The 18385-nt window shown below is 42.9% G+C and overlaps 1 protein-coding gene across 4 annotated transcripts in view; it reads right to left on the bottom strand.

The window, feature by feature from the left end:
• COL2A1 (collagen type II alpha 1 chain) overlaps window positions 1-16151 on the bottom strand; it is a 75181-nt gene extending 59030 nt beyond the window's left edge. Inside the window, exons 1-8 of one of the 4 annotated variants that reach the window (XM_061614706.1) lie at window positions 16089-16151; window positions 12333-12431; window positions 8636-8680; window positions 8320-8410; window positions 6016-6069; window positions 2839-2946; window positions 1297-1350; window positions 279-377 (exon numbers count right to left, since the gene is read on the bottom strand). In XM_061614706.1, coding sequence (XP_061470690.1) covers window positions 279-377; window positions 1297-1350; window positions 2839-2946; window positions 6016-6069; window positions 8320-8410; window positions 8636-8664 — 435 coding nt within the window. In that variant the 5' untranslated portion in view covers window positions 8665-8680; window positions 12333-12431; window positions 16089-16151. Of the gene's footprint in view, window positions 1-278; window positions 378-1296; window positions 1351-2838; window positions 2947-6015; window positions 6070-7525; window positions 7576-8311; window positions 8411-8635; window positions 8681-8983; window positions 9064-12332; window positions 12432-16088 lie in introns of those variants that run through there. The other 3 variants (XM_061614705.1, XM_061614707.1, XM_061614709.1) reach the window with 3 other exon arrangements.
• Window positions 16152-18385: the final 2234 nt, after the last annotated feature.

The raw sequence follows: 18385 nt of genomic DNA on the forward strand, positions 1-18385 counted from the left end.
AAGTAGAGCTTTTTCAAAAGAGCTCTGCACTCTTTTAGACATCAACATTTGACCCAGATTCACAGACATGTCGAACACCCAGTGTTAATTGTAGAGTGATCTGTGAAGCTTAAATTGCCTCTGAGGCTCTCTCATGCTATTTATGTAAACTACTGATCACTGTTAACATGAAGAGGTATTAATAGTGAGAATGAACATTCTAGCCAACATAGGATTTTTTACAAAGTGACTGAAGCAAGAGCCACTTTAATCCTCATATATGAAAATGTGTGTCTTACCCTAGCACCAGGCAAGCCAGGCTCTCCAGGACGTCCAGGGTCACCATTGGCTCCTTTGGGACCCCCAAGGCCTGGAGGTCCACGTTCCCCAGGAGCACCCTGTTCAGGGAAAGAGAAAAGAAGAAATATATTAACCCAAAGACTCTTTGAGAGAAGTGTCAGGAAAAGTAGACCCTACCGTGAGTTCAGGCCCAATGATTTAGCATCTAATAGCCATACCATACACTCGATGAACCATTTTCAAACCAGTTTTGTCAACTTTGCCACTATATTTCTATGAAATGGCTGGGGCTGAGGAAACTAACACAACTCTGACAAAACGAACATTTCCAAAAAAAATTAGCAGAAATTTGTATCTGGTTTCCACACTAATTTTGATGAATGGTATATATCTGTCCTATATGTGCAAAGGGTTGAGAAGCACTTTCATTATAGGTCTGTCCACATCATGCAGAAACCAATGAGTTCCAGTGCTGTAACTGGTTCTGATACATTCTAATAAGAATTAACTTTGGGTGCTCTGACTATTCAAAGACCATTCAAATTGAACTCTGTGAGTCATTTAGGGCTCCGGTATGGCTGTGATGAAAGAATATTTGAGACAGAAAACTTAAAAAGAAGAAAAAAAAGAAGCCTATGCATTGATATCAGGGTTTTCCCCCCCAACTCAAGGACTTAAATGTTCACATCAAGTATCTCAAAATTCCATTTGTTCTAGAGCAAGGGTGACTAATCTGTGGCTTCCCAGATGTTGTTGGGCTCCAGCTCCCATCAGCCCCAGCAAGCACAGCCAGTGGTTAGTGATGATGGGAGTTGGAGTCCAATAATACTGGAGGGCCACAGGATTTCAACCCCGTTCCAGAGTAAGCACACAGGGTAATAGTTCCCTCAGAGAAGCTGTCAAAGAACCCTACACAGCTCAGAGAAAGGAAACAGAAAAAGGCTTTTAGATTCACTCTACACTCCCCCAAATTTATTCTTTCCTTCACTTGGAAGGGCACCAGACTCAGACACTCACCTTGGGCCCAGCTAATCCATCCTGACCTGGGAAGCCACGATTTCCGGGAGCACCCTAAAAACAAGAAAACAATGAGAATGTAATCTAGAAAGTCTGGGAGTGGAACAGTTCAGGAAGCCATGAATGACACTGGAAAGCATTATCAAGGAGAAAATCACAGATTTTGAACATTTTCAGTTAAAAACACCAAGGCCCATTTAGCATAAGGAAGCGGCATAATCAACAACTTACCAATAGAGGCACTATAGCCACCAAGTGAGCCAATATTATACCACCACTAGACAGGTGACATAATCCTGCAATACTTACTAAGCTTCTGCATGGATTTATCCTGTATCCAAATAAAATAACCCATTCTAGATTAAGAGCCTCAAAGTTTGCACAGCAGAACCCCTACAGGCCACTTCACATATGGTCACTTCCAAACAACCTGTCTACTAAACATTCATCCTCATTTGCACAAGGTTTGCAGGGAGGTTAGCTGACGCTGCATCAAGCAATTGTTATCCCATAAATTTCAGTGTTTCTTTCTGCCAGTTCCCTTATTGCAAAAAGTCAGATTTTTAGGGGAAGCACATTTGTTGCACAAAAGCACCCAATCAGCTGTAACTGCAATCTGAACTTGCTAGTAAGTGTTTGAATCCAGCCCCCAAATAGTGACAGCCTAGAAGCGCCCTTTATCAGTGTGAAGTGTGAATACAACACACGTGTGTTTGCAAATTTAAGTGCCATAGAGGTACACTTGTCAAGCAGCTGTGACTGGCTGCAGCTCACAGCTGAGCACATAGTCCATGGCAAATTATGTTAAATGGTTCTAAGATCCGTGAGATTGTACTGTACAAGTCACTGTACTTGGGAATCTCAAGACTCATCATATTGGGTCCCAGGCTGTCTACTGCAGTAGCAGCTATGCTAGAATTCCTGAGGAACCACTAGACTTTTAGGATCAGGACTCACTGGCCTCCAAGCATTTTAATGAAGAAATCATTAAAAGTGCCATCTCATCTTGCTTTGCCCTTTAAACTTCATACACTGTCGTCATTCATGCTCTGCCTCAAGTCAGACACCCACTTCACATTTCCAGGGCCCAGCACAGTCTCCCAGCCACCTCTCCATGGCCTCTCACAAGTCCATGTTCAATTCTTCATGTTGCAGAGCCCACCCCCCTCCTACTAGGGCGCCCTGCCTCTCTAATGGCTTTCTGGCACTCTCTCTAGCTCCTCTTTGATCTCCTCCTCATTCTCTGGGTCCATCAGCAACTCTTCCTTGTAACTCTAAGCTCCACAACAACACCCAGTCATCTTTTGCCCTGCCACATCTACTTCAGCTGAGCAAGCAGCAGCAGCAGTAAAGCAAAGTTCTTCCATCGCCTTCTGCAAACATTCTGCACATTGCAAAGTGCTGTGCTAGGCAGCAGCCTCCAAAGTGAGCCTGCTAGCAGGAGTCCACCCCATAGGGCTCAATGGTTTCCCCCCCCCAAAAAAAGGATGTCTCTACTCTTCACGGAGGAAGGTTCCTTTCCCCCAAATGAAGGTCACTTACCCTCTCTCCAGGTGGTCCAATTGGCCCTGCACCTCCTGGCTCACCACGGGCACCTCTCTTGCCTTCTTCACCAGCTGCTCCAGGAGGTCCTTGTGGGCCTGATGGGCCCTGAGGGGTAAAAACAAAAACACACAGGCTTAGTCACTCTTGAAGTCTCTATTTTTTATGCCAAAGTCCTAGCAATGGCCACTTCACCAGGAAGGCACCAGACAGTTTGATGGGAGAACTACATAAAGAGGCAAGACAACAGAAATGTAGTCTTGGGTAAGTGGCAAGAGTTTGGTTGGGGAGGCAGAAAACAGAGGTTGTCGTCCTCACTTTCCACACTGTTTTGTCTTGCCTGTTTAAAGTGCAAGCTATTTATTTACTTGCTGTATTTATATCTTGCCTTTCTCCCAAGGACCTCAAGGCAGCGTACATGGTCTCCCCACTCCATTTCTTTTTTATCCTCATAACAACCCTGTGAGGTGGGTTAGAGTGAGAGATAGTAATTGGCCCAAGGTTACCCAGTGAATGTCCTGGCTGTGAATTTGAATCTGGCTTTCTCCAGTCCAACTCTGACACTCTAAACACTACAGTGCACTTTCAGGAACTTTTCAATTCAGTTGGGACCATAAATATATATGAATGACGATTCTATTAAATTAGATTGTGATGAGGTCTGAATCCAAGAAGGAATAAGATTCCATCCTTGAGGTGCTGCTAAGTGCAAAAGGAGGATCATCTGAATTATTTTAGGCCAAGACATGCATGACTCTGTACAGCCATGGGATGCAAAAGTCCTCTTCATCTTCACTTGGAATAAATTGTCACTTATCTATGGAAACTGATGAGCCAGAGAACTGCTTGGTTTGTGTAAACTGGCACAGCTTCACTAAAACCAGTGGGCCTTCTGCTAGTGCAAACGCACTACTGTAAAGGGATTCATTGAAGGCTGCTGATGCCAACCTGCTGAGCATTATCATCTTGTATTTAGAATTGTAAATGAAGTCATTTCCAGCACAGTATGGCATCAGTGTCCAAGCATAAAAAGTGGTGCCCAGATGCAACAGGGCAGCCATTATTTGCCATGATGCGAGCCAAGTCCCAGGCCACCCATGGTACAGAACTTGCAGTCAAAGGGATTGGCAGCAGGGAAGACCAAGACTTATTTCTGCCTGAAAGAAGACCTCTTTCTCCCCGAAAGCAAACAGGAGAGACCAGCACAGAGATCCTTCATCATACCAGATATATTATGAGCAAATGGGGAAATATTAGGGGGAGGGCATCTGCCCATATGGAACTTCATATACAGAGTGAGACCATTGATCCATCTAGCCCAGAACTGTCTTAACTAATGTCAGTGGCTCTCCAAGGACTCAAGTAAAGTTCTTTCTCAGCCCTGCTATCTGAGACCTTTTTAATTGGAGATGCAGGGGTTGAACCTGGGACCGTCTGCATGCAAACCCATTTGTTTCATCATTGAACCAAACCCCTGCCAAAGCTACAGCCTCCCAACTCCAAGCAACACAATGCACTTATTTTTCAGACAGCTGACCTGTGGAACTCTCTGCACCAGAAAGCAGTTCACAACAGACTGGTTCTAATTAACTTATAATCTATGTGTAGGGGATTGCATCCTTTGCCCACTGCAGGTGTCTGTCTCATTTCTGGCCCTGCTAAACATCCACATTAAGGGTATTTCATTTGCACAGAGGCTACACGTAGAAAATTCATGTGAAGGACTGAATTGCACAGTCAATCTCAGATTTTATACAGGATTTCAATATGTAGGCCCTATGCAAAATAGACACTCATTTAGGAAAGTCTACTGAGCCCAAAGATGGGATAGGTATTTGTGGTGGGTGGGCATCACCACATGTAGTCTGGGCAGAGCAATTTTAACTCCTGATCCGTACTGCTGTATGGATGCAGTGGAGTTTGTACTCCATTGGAAGCCGCCGTTGCTGCACCTACCAATAGTGCAGGCCATTCACAGGCTACCACCAGCAGTCTCTATGTCAGCAGTAGCTGGCATAAGGCCCTGAGATGAGGCAGGGACAGGTCAGGGCCGGCTAAAGATCCATTGGATTCTAAGCCAGTCCAGCAGTCAGAAAGGAGTCCAATATGGCCTTCCCTGTGGCACCAGCCTGGAACTAGTGCAGAAAAAAAATTAAGAAAAAATTAAGTAAAAACTGCCCCTCCATCATCCTAGAGCCAGTGCAAGAGATGGGGCTTCAGATGTGATGGTGGTGGCTCTAACACTCCATTCAGCCTTGCTGCTCTCCAGTGTGAGTTAGGATTGCTCCCGAACCTCATCAGAACAGGTCCAAGCAGTGGTGTGTTGGGGGGAAAAACAGATATGCAACTCTTTGCAGCTCATGAGTCAAAACCTTGCTCAGTGCATCCATCCTAATGCCTGGAGCAGGGGTAGCTAACCCACAGCCTGTTGGCCAGATCTGGCCCACCAAGCCGCAAGAAGTAGTCTGCCAGACCCAAACTGACAAAGGGATACAACTGTCTGTTCTTTAGACATCACTCCCTAAAGAGCAGTCAAATGGATCTTCTCTCTCTCTGATCTCAGCACTATACACTGCAGCATTACGATCAGAGATGGAGCCTGCCTGCACTTTAAAAGGCAACATTTCCACCCACCCCCATCCCAGTGCTGGAGTGGGGGGGGGGTGAGGAGAAATCCTGCCTTTTACTTTGTACAGCATGATCTGTACAGAGTGAAAGGCAGCATTTCCAGCCACTCCCATCTCAGAACTGCAGTGGGGAGGGCTGGAAATGCTGATTTTATGTGCATTTATGCGTATCTGCGTTGCTTGTGTATGTGTACACATGTGAGCATGTGCGAGAGAGAAAGGAGAGAGATCACTGTGTGCCTGCATGTCTGGTCAGTGTGTGTGCTGTAGATGTGGTGAATGTGGATGTGTGGTGAGTGTATGTGTTCATGTAGTCTGCAAGTGTGCACATGTGCTGTATGTATATGCATATATACATGTGCATGCATACACTGGCCACACTCACCACTGGCATGTGGACCTTGAAGGGGTGGCCAGCATTTAACGTGGCCCTGGGATCAAAAAAGGTTAGCTACTCCTGCCATGGAAGATGAACTTTAACAGAGTGTGACTGATACAGCCAAAGAAGAGCTTGTATGCCAGACATAAAACTGCATCATCAGATACTTACAGGTTCGCCCTTGGGACCTTGTTCACCTTTGAAGCCTGCAATTCCGGGCTCTCCCTATAAAGAAAGAAAAGGAAATGTATTAGCAAAGCTCCCGTATCACTTCAAGCTACTTGCTGATCTTTTCAGCAGAACTTCCAAGTCAACATCCTTTGGGTGTCTGACCGAAAGTGTATTTCAACAGTTTATTCCCTTGAATAGAAGGGAAGGCACCAACTTCCAGGATGTGTAAGAGGTAAAAGGATTAGGATTATATGGACTATGGGAAGGGAATTACTAATGAGTGAAAATTGGAGACATGGGAGGGAGGAGATTTTAACCTGCAAAAGAATCAACCAATTAGATTGCTAAACCTCATAATAGCACATGCTGCAGCTGGTAGACTATGCTGCCCTAATTAATTCTTTATCAAGGTCAATTCTGTTTGGCTACAGGGTGTCTAGTCTTGAAACACACACTGTAAAAATTCAGAATCTGCCTCACATTCTCACTGTCAGACAGACTTTTGGAAATGGAGCAACCAAAGTGGTACACAGGTTTCCAAATGCGACCATGTCACAGATTCCTATGGCATTATGATACCCTTCATTTGACTTCCAACTCCTGCCCTAATAATCCCTAATTTGTCTTTTTTTCCCCACTGGCACTTCACACTGTTGGTATCTTCAGTGAGCTACCCATCATGATTACAAGATCTTTTTTGGAAAGTCAAAGAAAAGGTCAGATCCAGTCAGGGATATATATTAAGATGGGCGGTTTATTTTGCCCCCAACATAACTTACATTAAAACTCATTTGTTATTTTGTTTCCCATTCCCCCAGTTTGGAGAATTATGAGGTAGGATTTCCCTTTATAGAAGACCTGCTGATTCTTTCTCAGCAAGGCTTATTATTCTACTTGTTAATAATTTTCTTTTTAATAATGCTTTCCATTAATTTTCCAGGACAGGTTAGACTAACGGGCCTCTAATTTCCTAGCCCCTTCATAAAAATTAACATTACAATAACTACATTCCAGACTTCTGGCAAAGAAGCTGATTTTGGTGATAAACTGCATATTTTTGCTAGCAAACCATTTCTACATTTGAGAACTCTGTAAGAATACTTGGGTATTTGCCATCCAGACCCCAATGACTTCTTGATTATTCATTTGTTTATATGCCAAAGAATTTCATCTCTTTGTCATCCCTAATCCTCAGCATGTTTACTCAGAAGTAAGTCCCTCTGAGTTCAGTCGGAAGTACTTTCTCATGTGTTTAGGACTGTAGCCTTAGTCTGCAATCCAATACATACTCACCTGGGAGTATGTCCCATTGAACCTAATGGAGCTTACTTCTGAGTAGGCATGTACTTGATTGCAGCCTTAGTTTTTCAGATGTCCCCAATCCAAGTGTGATTCAAATGTAGGTATCTTTCTAACATCTTCCACAGTGAAGACCAATGCAAAGCATTCATTTAGGTTCCCTGCAATCTCCTTATACTCTTTTAGTAATTCTTTCACATTGTTGTCATACCTTTTTCTTAACACTGTGAGGTTTCATTACAGAATGTGGCCCTTTGTGGTAATGCAGCTGAGGCTCCTTTGGAAACCTCTCCTAAATATATAATTCTTTCTGGAGGCCACCTGCTCTCTGCACAAAGCAAAAGGCTCCCCACCCCTATTTCCTTGAATTTTCTATATATCACAGAGAACTGAGAGGCTGAAGGGCTCTCTCTTTTTGTGCTGGGTGGGCCTGGCTGATCCTGTCCCACTCCCAATATCTCTCATATGCATAGAGAATATAAGGGGAAGGAAAGGGGTCTGTCTCTTATTTCATGCCTGGCTTTTGAGACAATCAGAAGGACAAAAAGGTCCATCTAACTCAAGACTGTCTACACTGAAGGAAACGGCTCTGCAGGATTTCAGAGAGGTGACATTCACAGCCTTACCTGGAGATGCCAGGATTGAGCCTGGGACCTTCTGCATGCAAATCAGATGCTCTACAGCTGAACTACAGCCCTTAAACTATGTGTTTCTGAAGCCCTCTGTGTAGCAGAGTCCTTTCCACATGTCAAAGGATTCAGAGAAGTTATGGGATTAGGGGTGATCCTAAATCAAATTTAGCTACAAAGGCCAGTCAAAATTTCTGGATCCCTGCTACTTCCCTCTTATCATCCATTTATCCAAATTTTTGTTAAAGTGTGGATATCGGCATAGGGGAGAAGTAACTTTCTCAGGATGGGATACTTAGGTACACGATAATAAATCTGGAAAAGCAGACACCTTAAAGTTTCACGTTAGTTCCACATCTGTTTCTTACCGCCTGACCTTTGGGACCCAAAGGCCCAGTTGCACCTTGAGGCCCAGGTGGGCCACGTGGGCCAGGGAAACCAGGAGCACCAGCAATGCCAGGAGCACCCTGTTTGACAGAATTGAGAAAAAAATTAAGAGCAAGAGTAAAAAATGCAGAGACACAGACAATTACTCAGCAAGCTCACTGTACTAGACCCTTGCTCAAAAATTTCAAGTGAAGAGCAGTTGAGATCAGATGTTATGGAACATTCCCCCAGGTCTTCTGGAGGCAACATCAATCCCACCTATCAAACTCCTCTCTGTCTTCATGCCAAAATAATGTAGTACTCACTGCTGATCCTTTGGCACCAGGGATTCCATCAGTTCCAGGATTGCCCTAAAAGCAAGAAGAAGGCATTGAGCAAAGCTCTTTCTGATGCATAGTTGTTGGATCTCTACCCTGTTTCCATCACAGAGGGCTGCCCAAGTGTTTCGCGGACAGACAATTGAAGGAAGGACCTTGGAGCAAATGGTGCTTTTTCAGCAAAGGAATGGGAGAAATGGGAATGGTGAATTTAGGAAGAGATAAGTAGGTAGGATGACTGCCTGCACTTATGTTTGGTGGCAAGTCTCAAAAAGAAATATAGGGAATGCTAGTAGAATCCATACTTTGCTGTATAACCATTTCCAGTTAGCTCACCATGTCCAGATTCTGCATGGGGAAAGTCAGTGCATCACCAAACAGAAACAAGTCTTCCTGCATTATGTTTGGACAACTTGCTTCCTATCCTGACTTTCCTTAAAATGCTTGCCACCCATAATACATTCAAAAGACAAGTAAGGAGTGGCAATTTTTCCAGTTGTTGGCAAATTCTATCTTCCAATAATGAGGATGGCAGGAGAACAGGAGTAGATGTATGTAAGTGAGAAGTATGTATGTGAGTAGATATGCTTCTTGTACCCAACTTTTAACAGATGGAGCATGGAGTGTGTGTTAGGGAATCTGAACACAGGGCTTCCTGGGTCCTTTATTTTTGCATCTGATTTTGGCAGATGGTAAAATAAGGAACTACCCATGCATTGAAAGATTGTGCAAATCCTGCTTTGGCACTGCCATCTGCTGGTGGTTTATGAGAGCTAATAAACTGAAACTCAATCCTGACAAGACTGAGATGCTGTTGGTGGGGGGGTACTCTGCCCAGGTGGTTGATGTCAGACCTGCTCTGGATGGGGTTACACTCCCACTAAAGGAGCAGGTCTGTAGTTTGGGGGTTTTATTAGATCCGCTCCTGTCACTTGAGGCTCAGGTAGCCTCGGTGGCACGGAATGCGTTCTACCAGCTTTGGCTGGTAGCCCAACTACGACCCTATCTGGACAGGGAGAACCTCACCTCAGTTATTCACGCTCTGGTAACCTCTAGATTGGATTACTGTAATGCACTCTACGTAGGGTTACCTTTGAAGACGATTCGGAAACTTCAGCTAGTGCAGAATGCTGCGGCCAGAGTTCTTACTGGGACGAAGAAATTTGACCATATAACACCTATTCTGGCCCAACTGCACTGGCTACCTATATGTTTCCGGGCCAGATTCAAAGTGTTGGTTCTTACCTATAAAGCCCTTAACGGCATCGGACCGCAATATCTGATGGAACGCCTCTCTCGCTATGTACCTACCCGTTCACTGCGCTCTAAGGCCCTTGTCCGGGTCCCAACTCATAGGGAGGCCCGGAGAACAACAATTAGATCTAGGGCCTTTTCAGTGGCGGCCCCCGAATTATGGAATGCCCTCCCAGATGAGATACGCCTGGCGCCTTCTTTGTTATCTTTTCGGCGCCAGGTAAAAACCTACCTCTTCGCCCAGGCATTTTAAGCTTAAATTTTATTTTATTTTAAATTTAACTGTAATTGTATTTTTATTTTAATTTGTATTCTAATTTTGTTTTTAAATATGTTTTATATTGTATGCTGTACTCCACACTTGTTCGTTTTTAAATGTGGTTTTATCTTGCTGTACACCGCCCTGAGAGCTCGTTGCTATAGGGCGGTTTAAAAGCGTAATTAAATTTAAAAAAATAATAAAATAAAAAATAAATGTACCTGCACCTAGTTCTACTCCCATTACATGTGTGACCTATCTAGATGTTGCTGCTTGAAGTTGTAACATAAGCAGTTGGGGGACATAGCAGGGAACATTTTTTGCATGTATCTACCGGGATGGAAAAAGCGCAATAATGACAGAGCAAAAGTGGAGAAATAATTTGTTGTTAGAAACCAGGATGATTTCTCCCACCAGAGTGATTTCTCCCTCAGACCACAGCGATTGCGATAAACTTTTATTTAGGTGTGGTAGACCCACTTGCTAACTGGAATGTGGTAGTGTCAACCAAGCCAACCACAAATTCCAATCATCATGCTAATAGGGCTGGATTATTATTAATCTACATACTCTACAGAACAGTGGCCTAGCCAAATGGCTAGGCAAATTATTCCAGTGCAAATAATTATGTCCATCTTTGAATCTATGTGGTTTACAGCACAATCCAAACCAAGATCCACTGGGATGAGAAAGTTTAGATTCAGTGGATCTTGGGTTTTCCTCACTCATTCCTTTCGGCTTGGTCACGTGACACAGCAACCCAGTAGAAAAGGGCCAGAAAAAAGGGTGACATAATTCAAATTCCTCCCAATTAATTCCTCCTGAACAGAGCTTGGTCTAGGGGTAACATACATTGGCATAAGTTACACCATCTATCTATAGTTAGGATTGCTCTGTTAGAGACTAGGCCAGGAGTGGCTAACTCATGACCCATTTCTGCTCCCCCAAAAAAGTTGTTTGTGGTCCACATGATCCCCAAATTTGTCATTTATTTTTTAAAAATATAATTGAGTGCTCCTATGTGTCCCCCACTGTGATGTCAAAAGGGTTTTTGTGGCTCCTTAAGGCCTCTCCAAAAATGTTCCATTTTAAAATTCTTTTAAAATTAAAAAAAAAAAATTTTTCCTGACTGCTCCCATAGTCCCCACTGTGATACTCAGTAGTGTAGTGGCAAATTCAGAAGTGCAGGGTCCCTTCATGTTGATAAGAGCCCTGCCCCCTCCCTCCCTCCCCCCTCCCTCCCTCCCTCCCCCCCCCACTTTTTTTGCTGTGTGGTTGAGAATTATTTATTTATTTATTACATTTATACCCCACCTTTCTTTTCATGAAACCCAAGGCGGCTTACATATGGTTCCCAGGCAGTCTCCCATCCAGGTACTGACCAGACCTGACCCTGCTTAGTTTCAGCAGGGAGTTAGCCTTATGTACCTTCAGATCACAGCCTGAGAATGAGATCTTTGTTGCCTAGGAACCAATAAGCATGAAAGAGGAGAGTGTTAGCACTGACAAGAGTCTTCTCAGTGGCTGACTTGTCTCCTTTCACTCAGATAGGCTCCAATCAGCAGGAAAAAAGCATGTTAGAAGAGTCTTCTCAGTGGCTAACACTCCCTTTCATGCTGATTGACTTGTAGGATGCTGAAGACACAGGGCCCTCTGAGACCCCATGAGACTACACCCCTGGTGATACTGTAATGCAGGGATGGGGAACTGGATCTGGCCAAACCAGCTGTCAATCACCTCATGTCACAATTACATCATTAGATAAGGTAGTTATTGGGGCTTCAAAGCACCATGCACCACTTTCTACAAGCACTGATGATCAGCAGAAAGGTTTTTTTGCCCCCAAATTGCTCTTTTAAAAAAATTAATTAACTGGGCATTCCTGCTGCAATTCTGTGATGACAAAAGATTTTTATGACTCCCAGTAGACCAAATCTGTCCTTTAAAAAAAAAAGCCCACACCCATGTTTACACTTTGGCCACACCCACTTTGATATGTGACTACAGGAAGATTGACCATGGGTCAATAAGGCCCTCAGCATGAAAAAGGTTAGCCACCCCTGGGTTTGGGGCAAGCAACTTGGAAATCCTTTAATGTTGTCCTAATAAAACTCAACAATCTCAATATCCCTTGGAACTCCTTTATTCTTGTTTTAAGAATCAGGTACTTACTGGAGCTCCTGCAGGTCCAGGAGAGCCAGAGCTTCCAGGTTCCCCTCGGGAGCCTTGAGCACCCTCAGGGCCACGAGCACCAGTGGGGCCAGCTTCACCCTGCATGAAGATGAGGAGAAGGAACATTAAGAGATCAAAGGAAAATACGGGAGAAGTATCCACCATGATGCTATAACTCAATGTTTTGTGACCTATAGTGACATTCAAATGTTTGGCTATCATCCAGGCAGCCTGCCTGAAGCCCTCAGCCACATATCTGTGTGTCCTGGGGTGCAAGGCTTGTCTTTCCACCTTTCTGCATTTTCAGATCTTACAACATTGGACTCCTAATATTCACAGGAAGGCAAGTTTCAGTAGCCCTAGGTGGTCAGTCGCTACACGTTTTCTAAAGTGGGATCTTTCACAAGGATCAAAGGTTCTCTTTAGTTTATTATACCTAGCTTACCCTAGCCAAAGGTTTTTCAAACCTTCTTCCTTCAGGGAAGCCTTTTCATGTCAATTTGTCTGCTGAGGAACCCCTAAATATTTGTCATGGAACCCAAATGGGTTGCAGAAGATTCCAGGGCATGTTTTAGGGGGCACACTTAGTCCATGCAGGGCACTGACTAGGTTTGTTGGGCCTCACTGTTACCCCACTTAAAATGCAAATGATACACAGAATATAAACAAACACCCTTTGGAGCTGCATGCTACAAAGAGAGATCAATAGTGATGAGTTAGCTCTTCTTTCAGGGAAGCTTGCCTGCTATACGTGACCTCACTGAAGGATCCTCAGAAGCTTCCAAGGTCAGCAGGACAAACTAGATGTTAAGTCTAGTTTAGCCCTGATGCTTACAATCAAATTGATGTGGGCTAAGCAAATCTATGCTGATTCTGGGTGTGGAATAACCATGTGATTGCACCATGATGCATCCAGATTTCTCAGTGTGACCACATTTTGCCCCAGCACCCAAACTTAACCTAGATTTCACTGTTTTTCCAAGTAATATATACTTTTCAAATGTTGTGTCTTTCCTGAAAACCTATGTACATTAAGGATGCCATCTACATTTCTAAACTCAGAGACACTCTACACCTATAATAAAGTGCCATGGAGCTATGATGTACTGAAATTATATTCTGTAGATAAACCATATTTTGGAATAAGAGACATTCCTTCAAAGTAAAGTGCACTAAGCAACCACAGGGTTTTATTACAGTCTGGTTCACACATAATGCTAAGCCATAGTTTGTTTGAGCCACAGTTTATCAAACCACAAGTTAACAGGGGATCAAATAAACCATGGCATGTTTCTCCAAAGTTTGTTTTGCTTTCTTAGCTGTTCTTGTCTTGTGACTTTATAGCTTGGTGAGGTATTGGGGTCAGGTAGCCAAACAGAACATGCTTAAGGAAGAATGCTGGGCTTGCATGTAAATGCCAAGCCATAGTTAAAATAAACCAAGGTTCATAAGCAAACTACAAACCATGCATTCAGGTTATTATTTATATATTATTTATTTTTCTTTCATTCCTTTTTTATATAATTCTTTTGTTTTTCTGTTTTTCTTCTTTGTTAAATTTGCAAATACAAAATTAATTTTAAAAAGATCATGGTTTGTCGGCAGTGAATAAAACACAGTTAAGCCACTGGACAGGGTTTAAACAAACCAACAAACCATGGTTTAATAAACCATGACTTAGCATTATGTGCAAACCAGATCCAGAGCTGCAAACTGATTTGTCTGTCATGGCTTCCCTCCAAACGACTCTTGAAATTGTAATTCTGGGAGGAGGTACAAAAATCTTTCTAAAATTGTCCACAACGGCTCAGAAAAAAAAATGCCTATGATTCCTTGGGCAAAGCTTTGATAAGTAAAATGATTCACCACCATTTCTGCTGCTTCAGTTGCTATCTACAGCTATTGCTAGATGAGTTTAAGCAAAGGATGAAGAGTCTGTTGAATTGTGCAGAACTTGGACAGCGCCTTCGTGCCTCCTTTAGCTTTAGTTTTAGCTTTATTTATTTTCATTCAGTATCAATTCCTGCCTTATCAGCCCTCAAAAGGGGCCTCAGTGAACACAGCTATTCCTCAAGGAACACTAATTTTCATCTTCATTCTCTTGCTTGCTTCAGTGTCCCCCATCTTACTATTATGCAAAACTCCCCTTCACCTCAGAGGGCTCCCCATTCATCTTTTTATAATGAGAACACTTATTGTATTGAAGGTCCATTGCCAATTCCTGTCAGGCATCCCGCCGAAGGCTTCCCCCCCACACACTGTCTCTTCACTGTCTGGTAACCATAGCAACCAGTCATCAGGGAAATTAGCAACCTGAAGCTATACACTACGTGGCAACAGGAATTCCCAAAGGAATCTCTCTCCCCTCTCATTTGCCCTAACAGGCCCCAACTCTAAGTAAACCAGATGCGCTGTGTTGAAATTTTAGGGAGGAGCATACTGTTACTGCAGCCCATGCCTCAGAAGGAGGAGAATCACAACCACCCCCTCCCCTCTGGGAGTTCATTGTCTGACTGACCTGACCCTTTGGACAAAACCTGCGCTCCCTTCAAGTCAATGGCAATATGCCCACTGACCTAAATACAGTGAGACTTGACTGCCACCACTTGTCCTACCTGGGTGACGTTTTAACTGAGAAGGGCTTCAGGTGTCATTGGGAAAAAAAGCACTGCTAACTGTATGCTCTGTCACTTTTAAAATCAGCTGGCGGTACCTCGTCTAACATTTGACGGGAAATACACACAGGCAGAAACACACAGAAAGTATGAACAGAACAAATTATACAATTAAACACCCCAGCTGAATGTAGGAGTGGCAAGGCATTATTAATTCTTTATTTCTTTGATAATGTACAAAGTCAGAGATTTCTTGCATGTCCTCATACTGAAGTTCAATGATGGGCATAAGAGGATGCCCCATTTGGCACTTACTGTGGAAGCTTACTAGTTCCACATATTGACTATTGTGATATAAACAGTTCAACAGTCTGATGTGCAAAGAATGCAAGGAAACAGCAGAAATTCCTTTGCAAAAAAGAAGTGACTTTTGGACCTATGCTCTTTTAACACACAAGTTTAGGTTACAATCCTAAACACCTTACCTGAAAGTAAGTCCTACTGAACTCAATAGGTCTTACTTCGGTATAGACAGGCATAGGATTGGGCTTTTCTTCTTTAATATACCCAGGTCTCTAAGCTGTACTGAGAATCTTGCCCCCCTCCAACCAAATTCTCTTCCTCCCTTCCTCCCAGTAGGAGCCCAGTAATAGCTAGTTTCATTACTATTCCCTGCAATAGTTTCATTATAGGGTCACCAGGCTTTCCCTACTTTCATAGCACTAAATAATTTGTGTGAAAAAGCAGGTAAAACTGCAGGGAAGGAGATAGGAGAAGATGAAACCCCAAACTGCTTCAGTGTAATTTGGTTTCCCTTTTTTTAATGTCAGGGCAGAAACAAGTGAATGCTCTAAGAGCAACTCACAAACATTTTAGAGTCAAGATTTGGCAGTATTGTTTCAGGATTGATCTTTCTGGCACCTTTACTTCCTAAACTTGTGTTTCTCTCTCCACTTCACACACCCAGCTTTCATCTGACTTACAGCTTTGTGCTTCACAACTGCCTGTATTCTAATCTTTGCCCAATTCTTTCCAGTCCTTCCGAGATTCCTTTCCTATTTTTATTTCGCTCACACACACACATATGCATACACAGGGTGCTTTTTCTTGATGGTTGTCAATCTTTCCACATTTTCCTTACTTTTCAGGCAGGTGGACCTGATGAAACGCTTCAGGTCTTTCTGAAGTGATAAACGGAGTGAAATGCTCAGTGGGGGAGGGTGGGGAGAGGGTTGCAGAGTTATTTAGGAAGGGGAGGTAATTGATTCATGACAATCCAGCCAGCTGCAAACACACTCATTTGGCCTTGAAGCACTACTTACCTTTGCACCTGGTGCACCTGGGAAACCTGGAGCTCCAGCAGGGCCAACAGGTCCCTGAAGAAAAAAAGAAACTTTTTTCAATAAGTTTGAAAAAAGGACAGAATTCTTTTAATTATTTAGAGTCTCTACAGCATATTTAGAGGGCAAAGTGCCTGACACTTAGGGATGGACAAAAATGCCAGTTTCGGTTTCTGTCAGTTTATCATTTTCCCAGTTCGGTTCTCCACATTACCACATCAGTTTGCGGAAAAAAATAATTCATCAGCATTTATGTATGAATTTCTCCTAATATACACCTTTTGGTATGCAATTTTGCCTAATATACACATTCTTACCAAGCAATTTTCCCTAAATGTATGTTATTTTCACTAAGTGCTAACCGGGGCTGGTTACAGGGACCATACAACTCCCCTGTTACAACAGCTCCACTGGCTGCCAATTTGTTTCCGGTCACAATTCAAAGTTCTGGTTTTGACCTACAAAGCCCTATACGGCTCAGGTCCAGACTATTTGACAGATCGTATCTCCCTACATGAACCTGTCCGGGATTTGAGATCTTCAGGTGAGGCCCTTCTTGTGTTCCCCACACCTTCGCAAGCACATATGACGCGGACACGAGATAGGGCCTTTTTGGTGGCCGCCCCTAGGCTGTGGAACTCCCTTCCGAGGTGCGATCAGCTCCCTCCTTGCCGTCTTTCCAGCGACAAGGAAAGACTGTTTTATTTCAACGGGCATTTGGGATAGAGAACGACCAGGATTAAGTGTCATAGGTTTGGTGATTACATTATATGATTTTATTGTTTTAAATTGTCTGCTGTTCTTAACCTATATTTTATGGTTTTAATTTTTCTCATAGTTTAATTCTTTTTTAATAATATACTCTGTATGTTTTAATGGTGTTGTTTTTAGTTGTAAGCCGCTCTGAGTCCTATTGGAAAAAGGGCGGGGTAGAAATAAAGTTTATTATTATTATTTATTAAGGTATGCATTTATAGGCACACTTTGCCTAGTATATGTATTTTTGTACATATTGCTTGGCTGGAGAACTGCTTTGCAAAATACAGAGAAGTTCAAACTTCAAAGCATGGCTGTGGTTTAGGGTTGTGTATTGTTTTGGAAAGTGCAAATTAGGGAAGTTTGCCTTTAAATGCAAACAATCTAATTTCTCCCCCATCCCTACTCAAAATTCTAAGCCACAACTGTTGAAGTAATTCTGTTTGTTAGAACAAACCTGAAAACAACTTCATTAGGATTCCAAACTCACAGAAAGGTCCAAGGCTAAGTGAGACCCGATCTGGTTAGAATACTTTGAACATGTGACCCACACAATTGGTTATGTTCTTTAATTAATTTTACACGGAATAAATAGGGCTTACTCTGCTTCAGTTCCCCATCCATACAATAAGACAAAACTAGTTTCTTCCTACTTGGAAATTATCAGGAAAAAAATCAATTAAGAAAGCTGGATTAATTGTAAAATAGACAAAACATGATGTTACATGTTCTATCCAAGCAGTGCTACACATAGCCAGCTGCTCTGCAAACATGCAAAACCAATTTTGCCTAAGTTCAGTCCTGCAGAGAAATTTGTATATTTGAACAAAATGTGGCAAGTGTGCTTCTATGACAGCCCTACAACACAACTTATGTATGTCTGTAGTACACACATACTATGCACTCTACCAATTTTCGGTTAATGACCCTTATGCCTGAAAGTCCCTTCCATGCACCTCTCTTGCATTCTCCTCAAATCCCACCTTTGCTGTGAAGTCTAAAAATCACACTATTTAAAGGGGAACAGGATATTTTTTTAAAAAAAATCTTTCTCTTAAGACCTATTTAATATTTGAGTAATAACATAGAGAGCCACTGTGGTGTAGTGGTTAAGGTGTTGGACTATGACCTGGGAGACCAGGGTTCGAATCCCCACATAGCCATGAAGCTCACTGGGTGACCTTGGGCCAGCTCAGCCTCATGAAAACCCTATTCATAGGGTCGCCATAAGTCGGAATTGACTTGAGGGCAGTACATTTACATTTTACAACATATCAAGTTCACACTTTTAGAAACGACATCAACTTTGAAATAGAAATTTACTTACAGGTGGACCAGCTGG

The sequence above is a fragment of the Rhineura floridana genome, chromosome 3 (genome assembly GCF_030035675.1).
Source record: "Rhineura floridana isolate rRhiFlo1 chromosome 3, rRhiFlo1.hap2, whole genome shotgun sequence".
Taxonomy (NCBI): domain Eukaryota; kingdom Metazoa; phylum Chordata; class Lepidosauria; order Squamata; family Rhineuridae; genus Rhineura; species Rhineura floridana.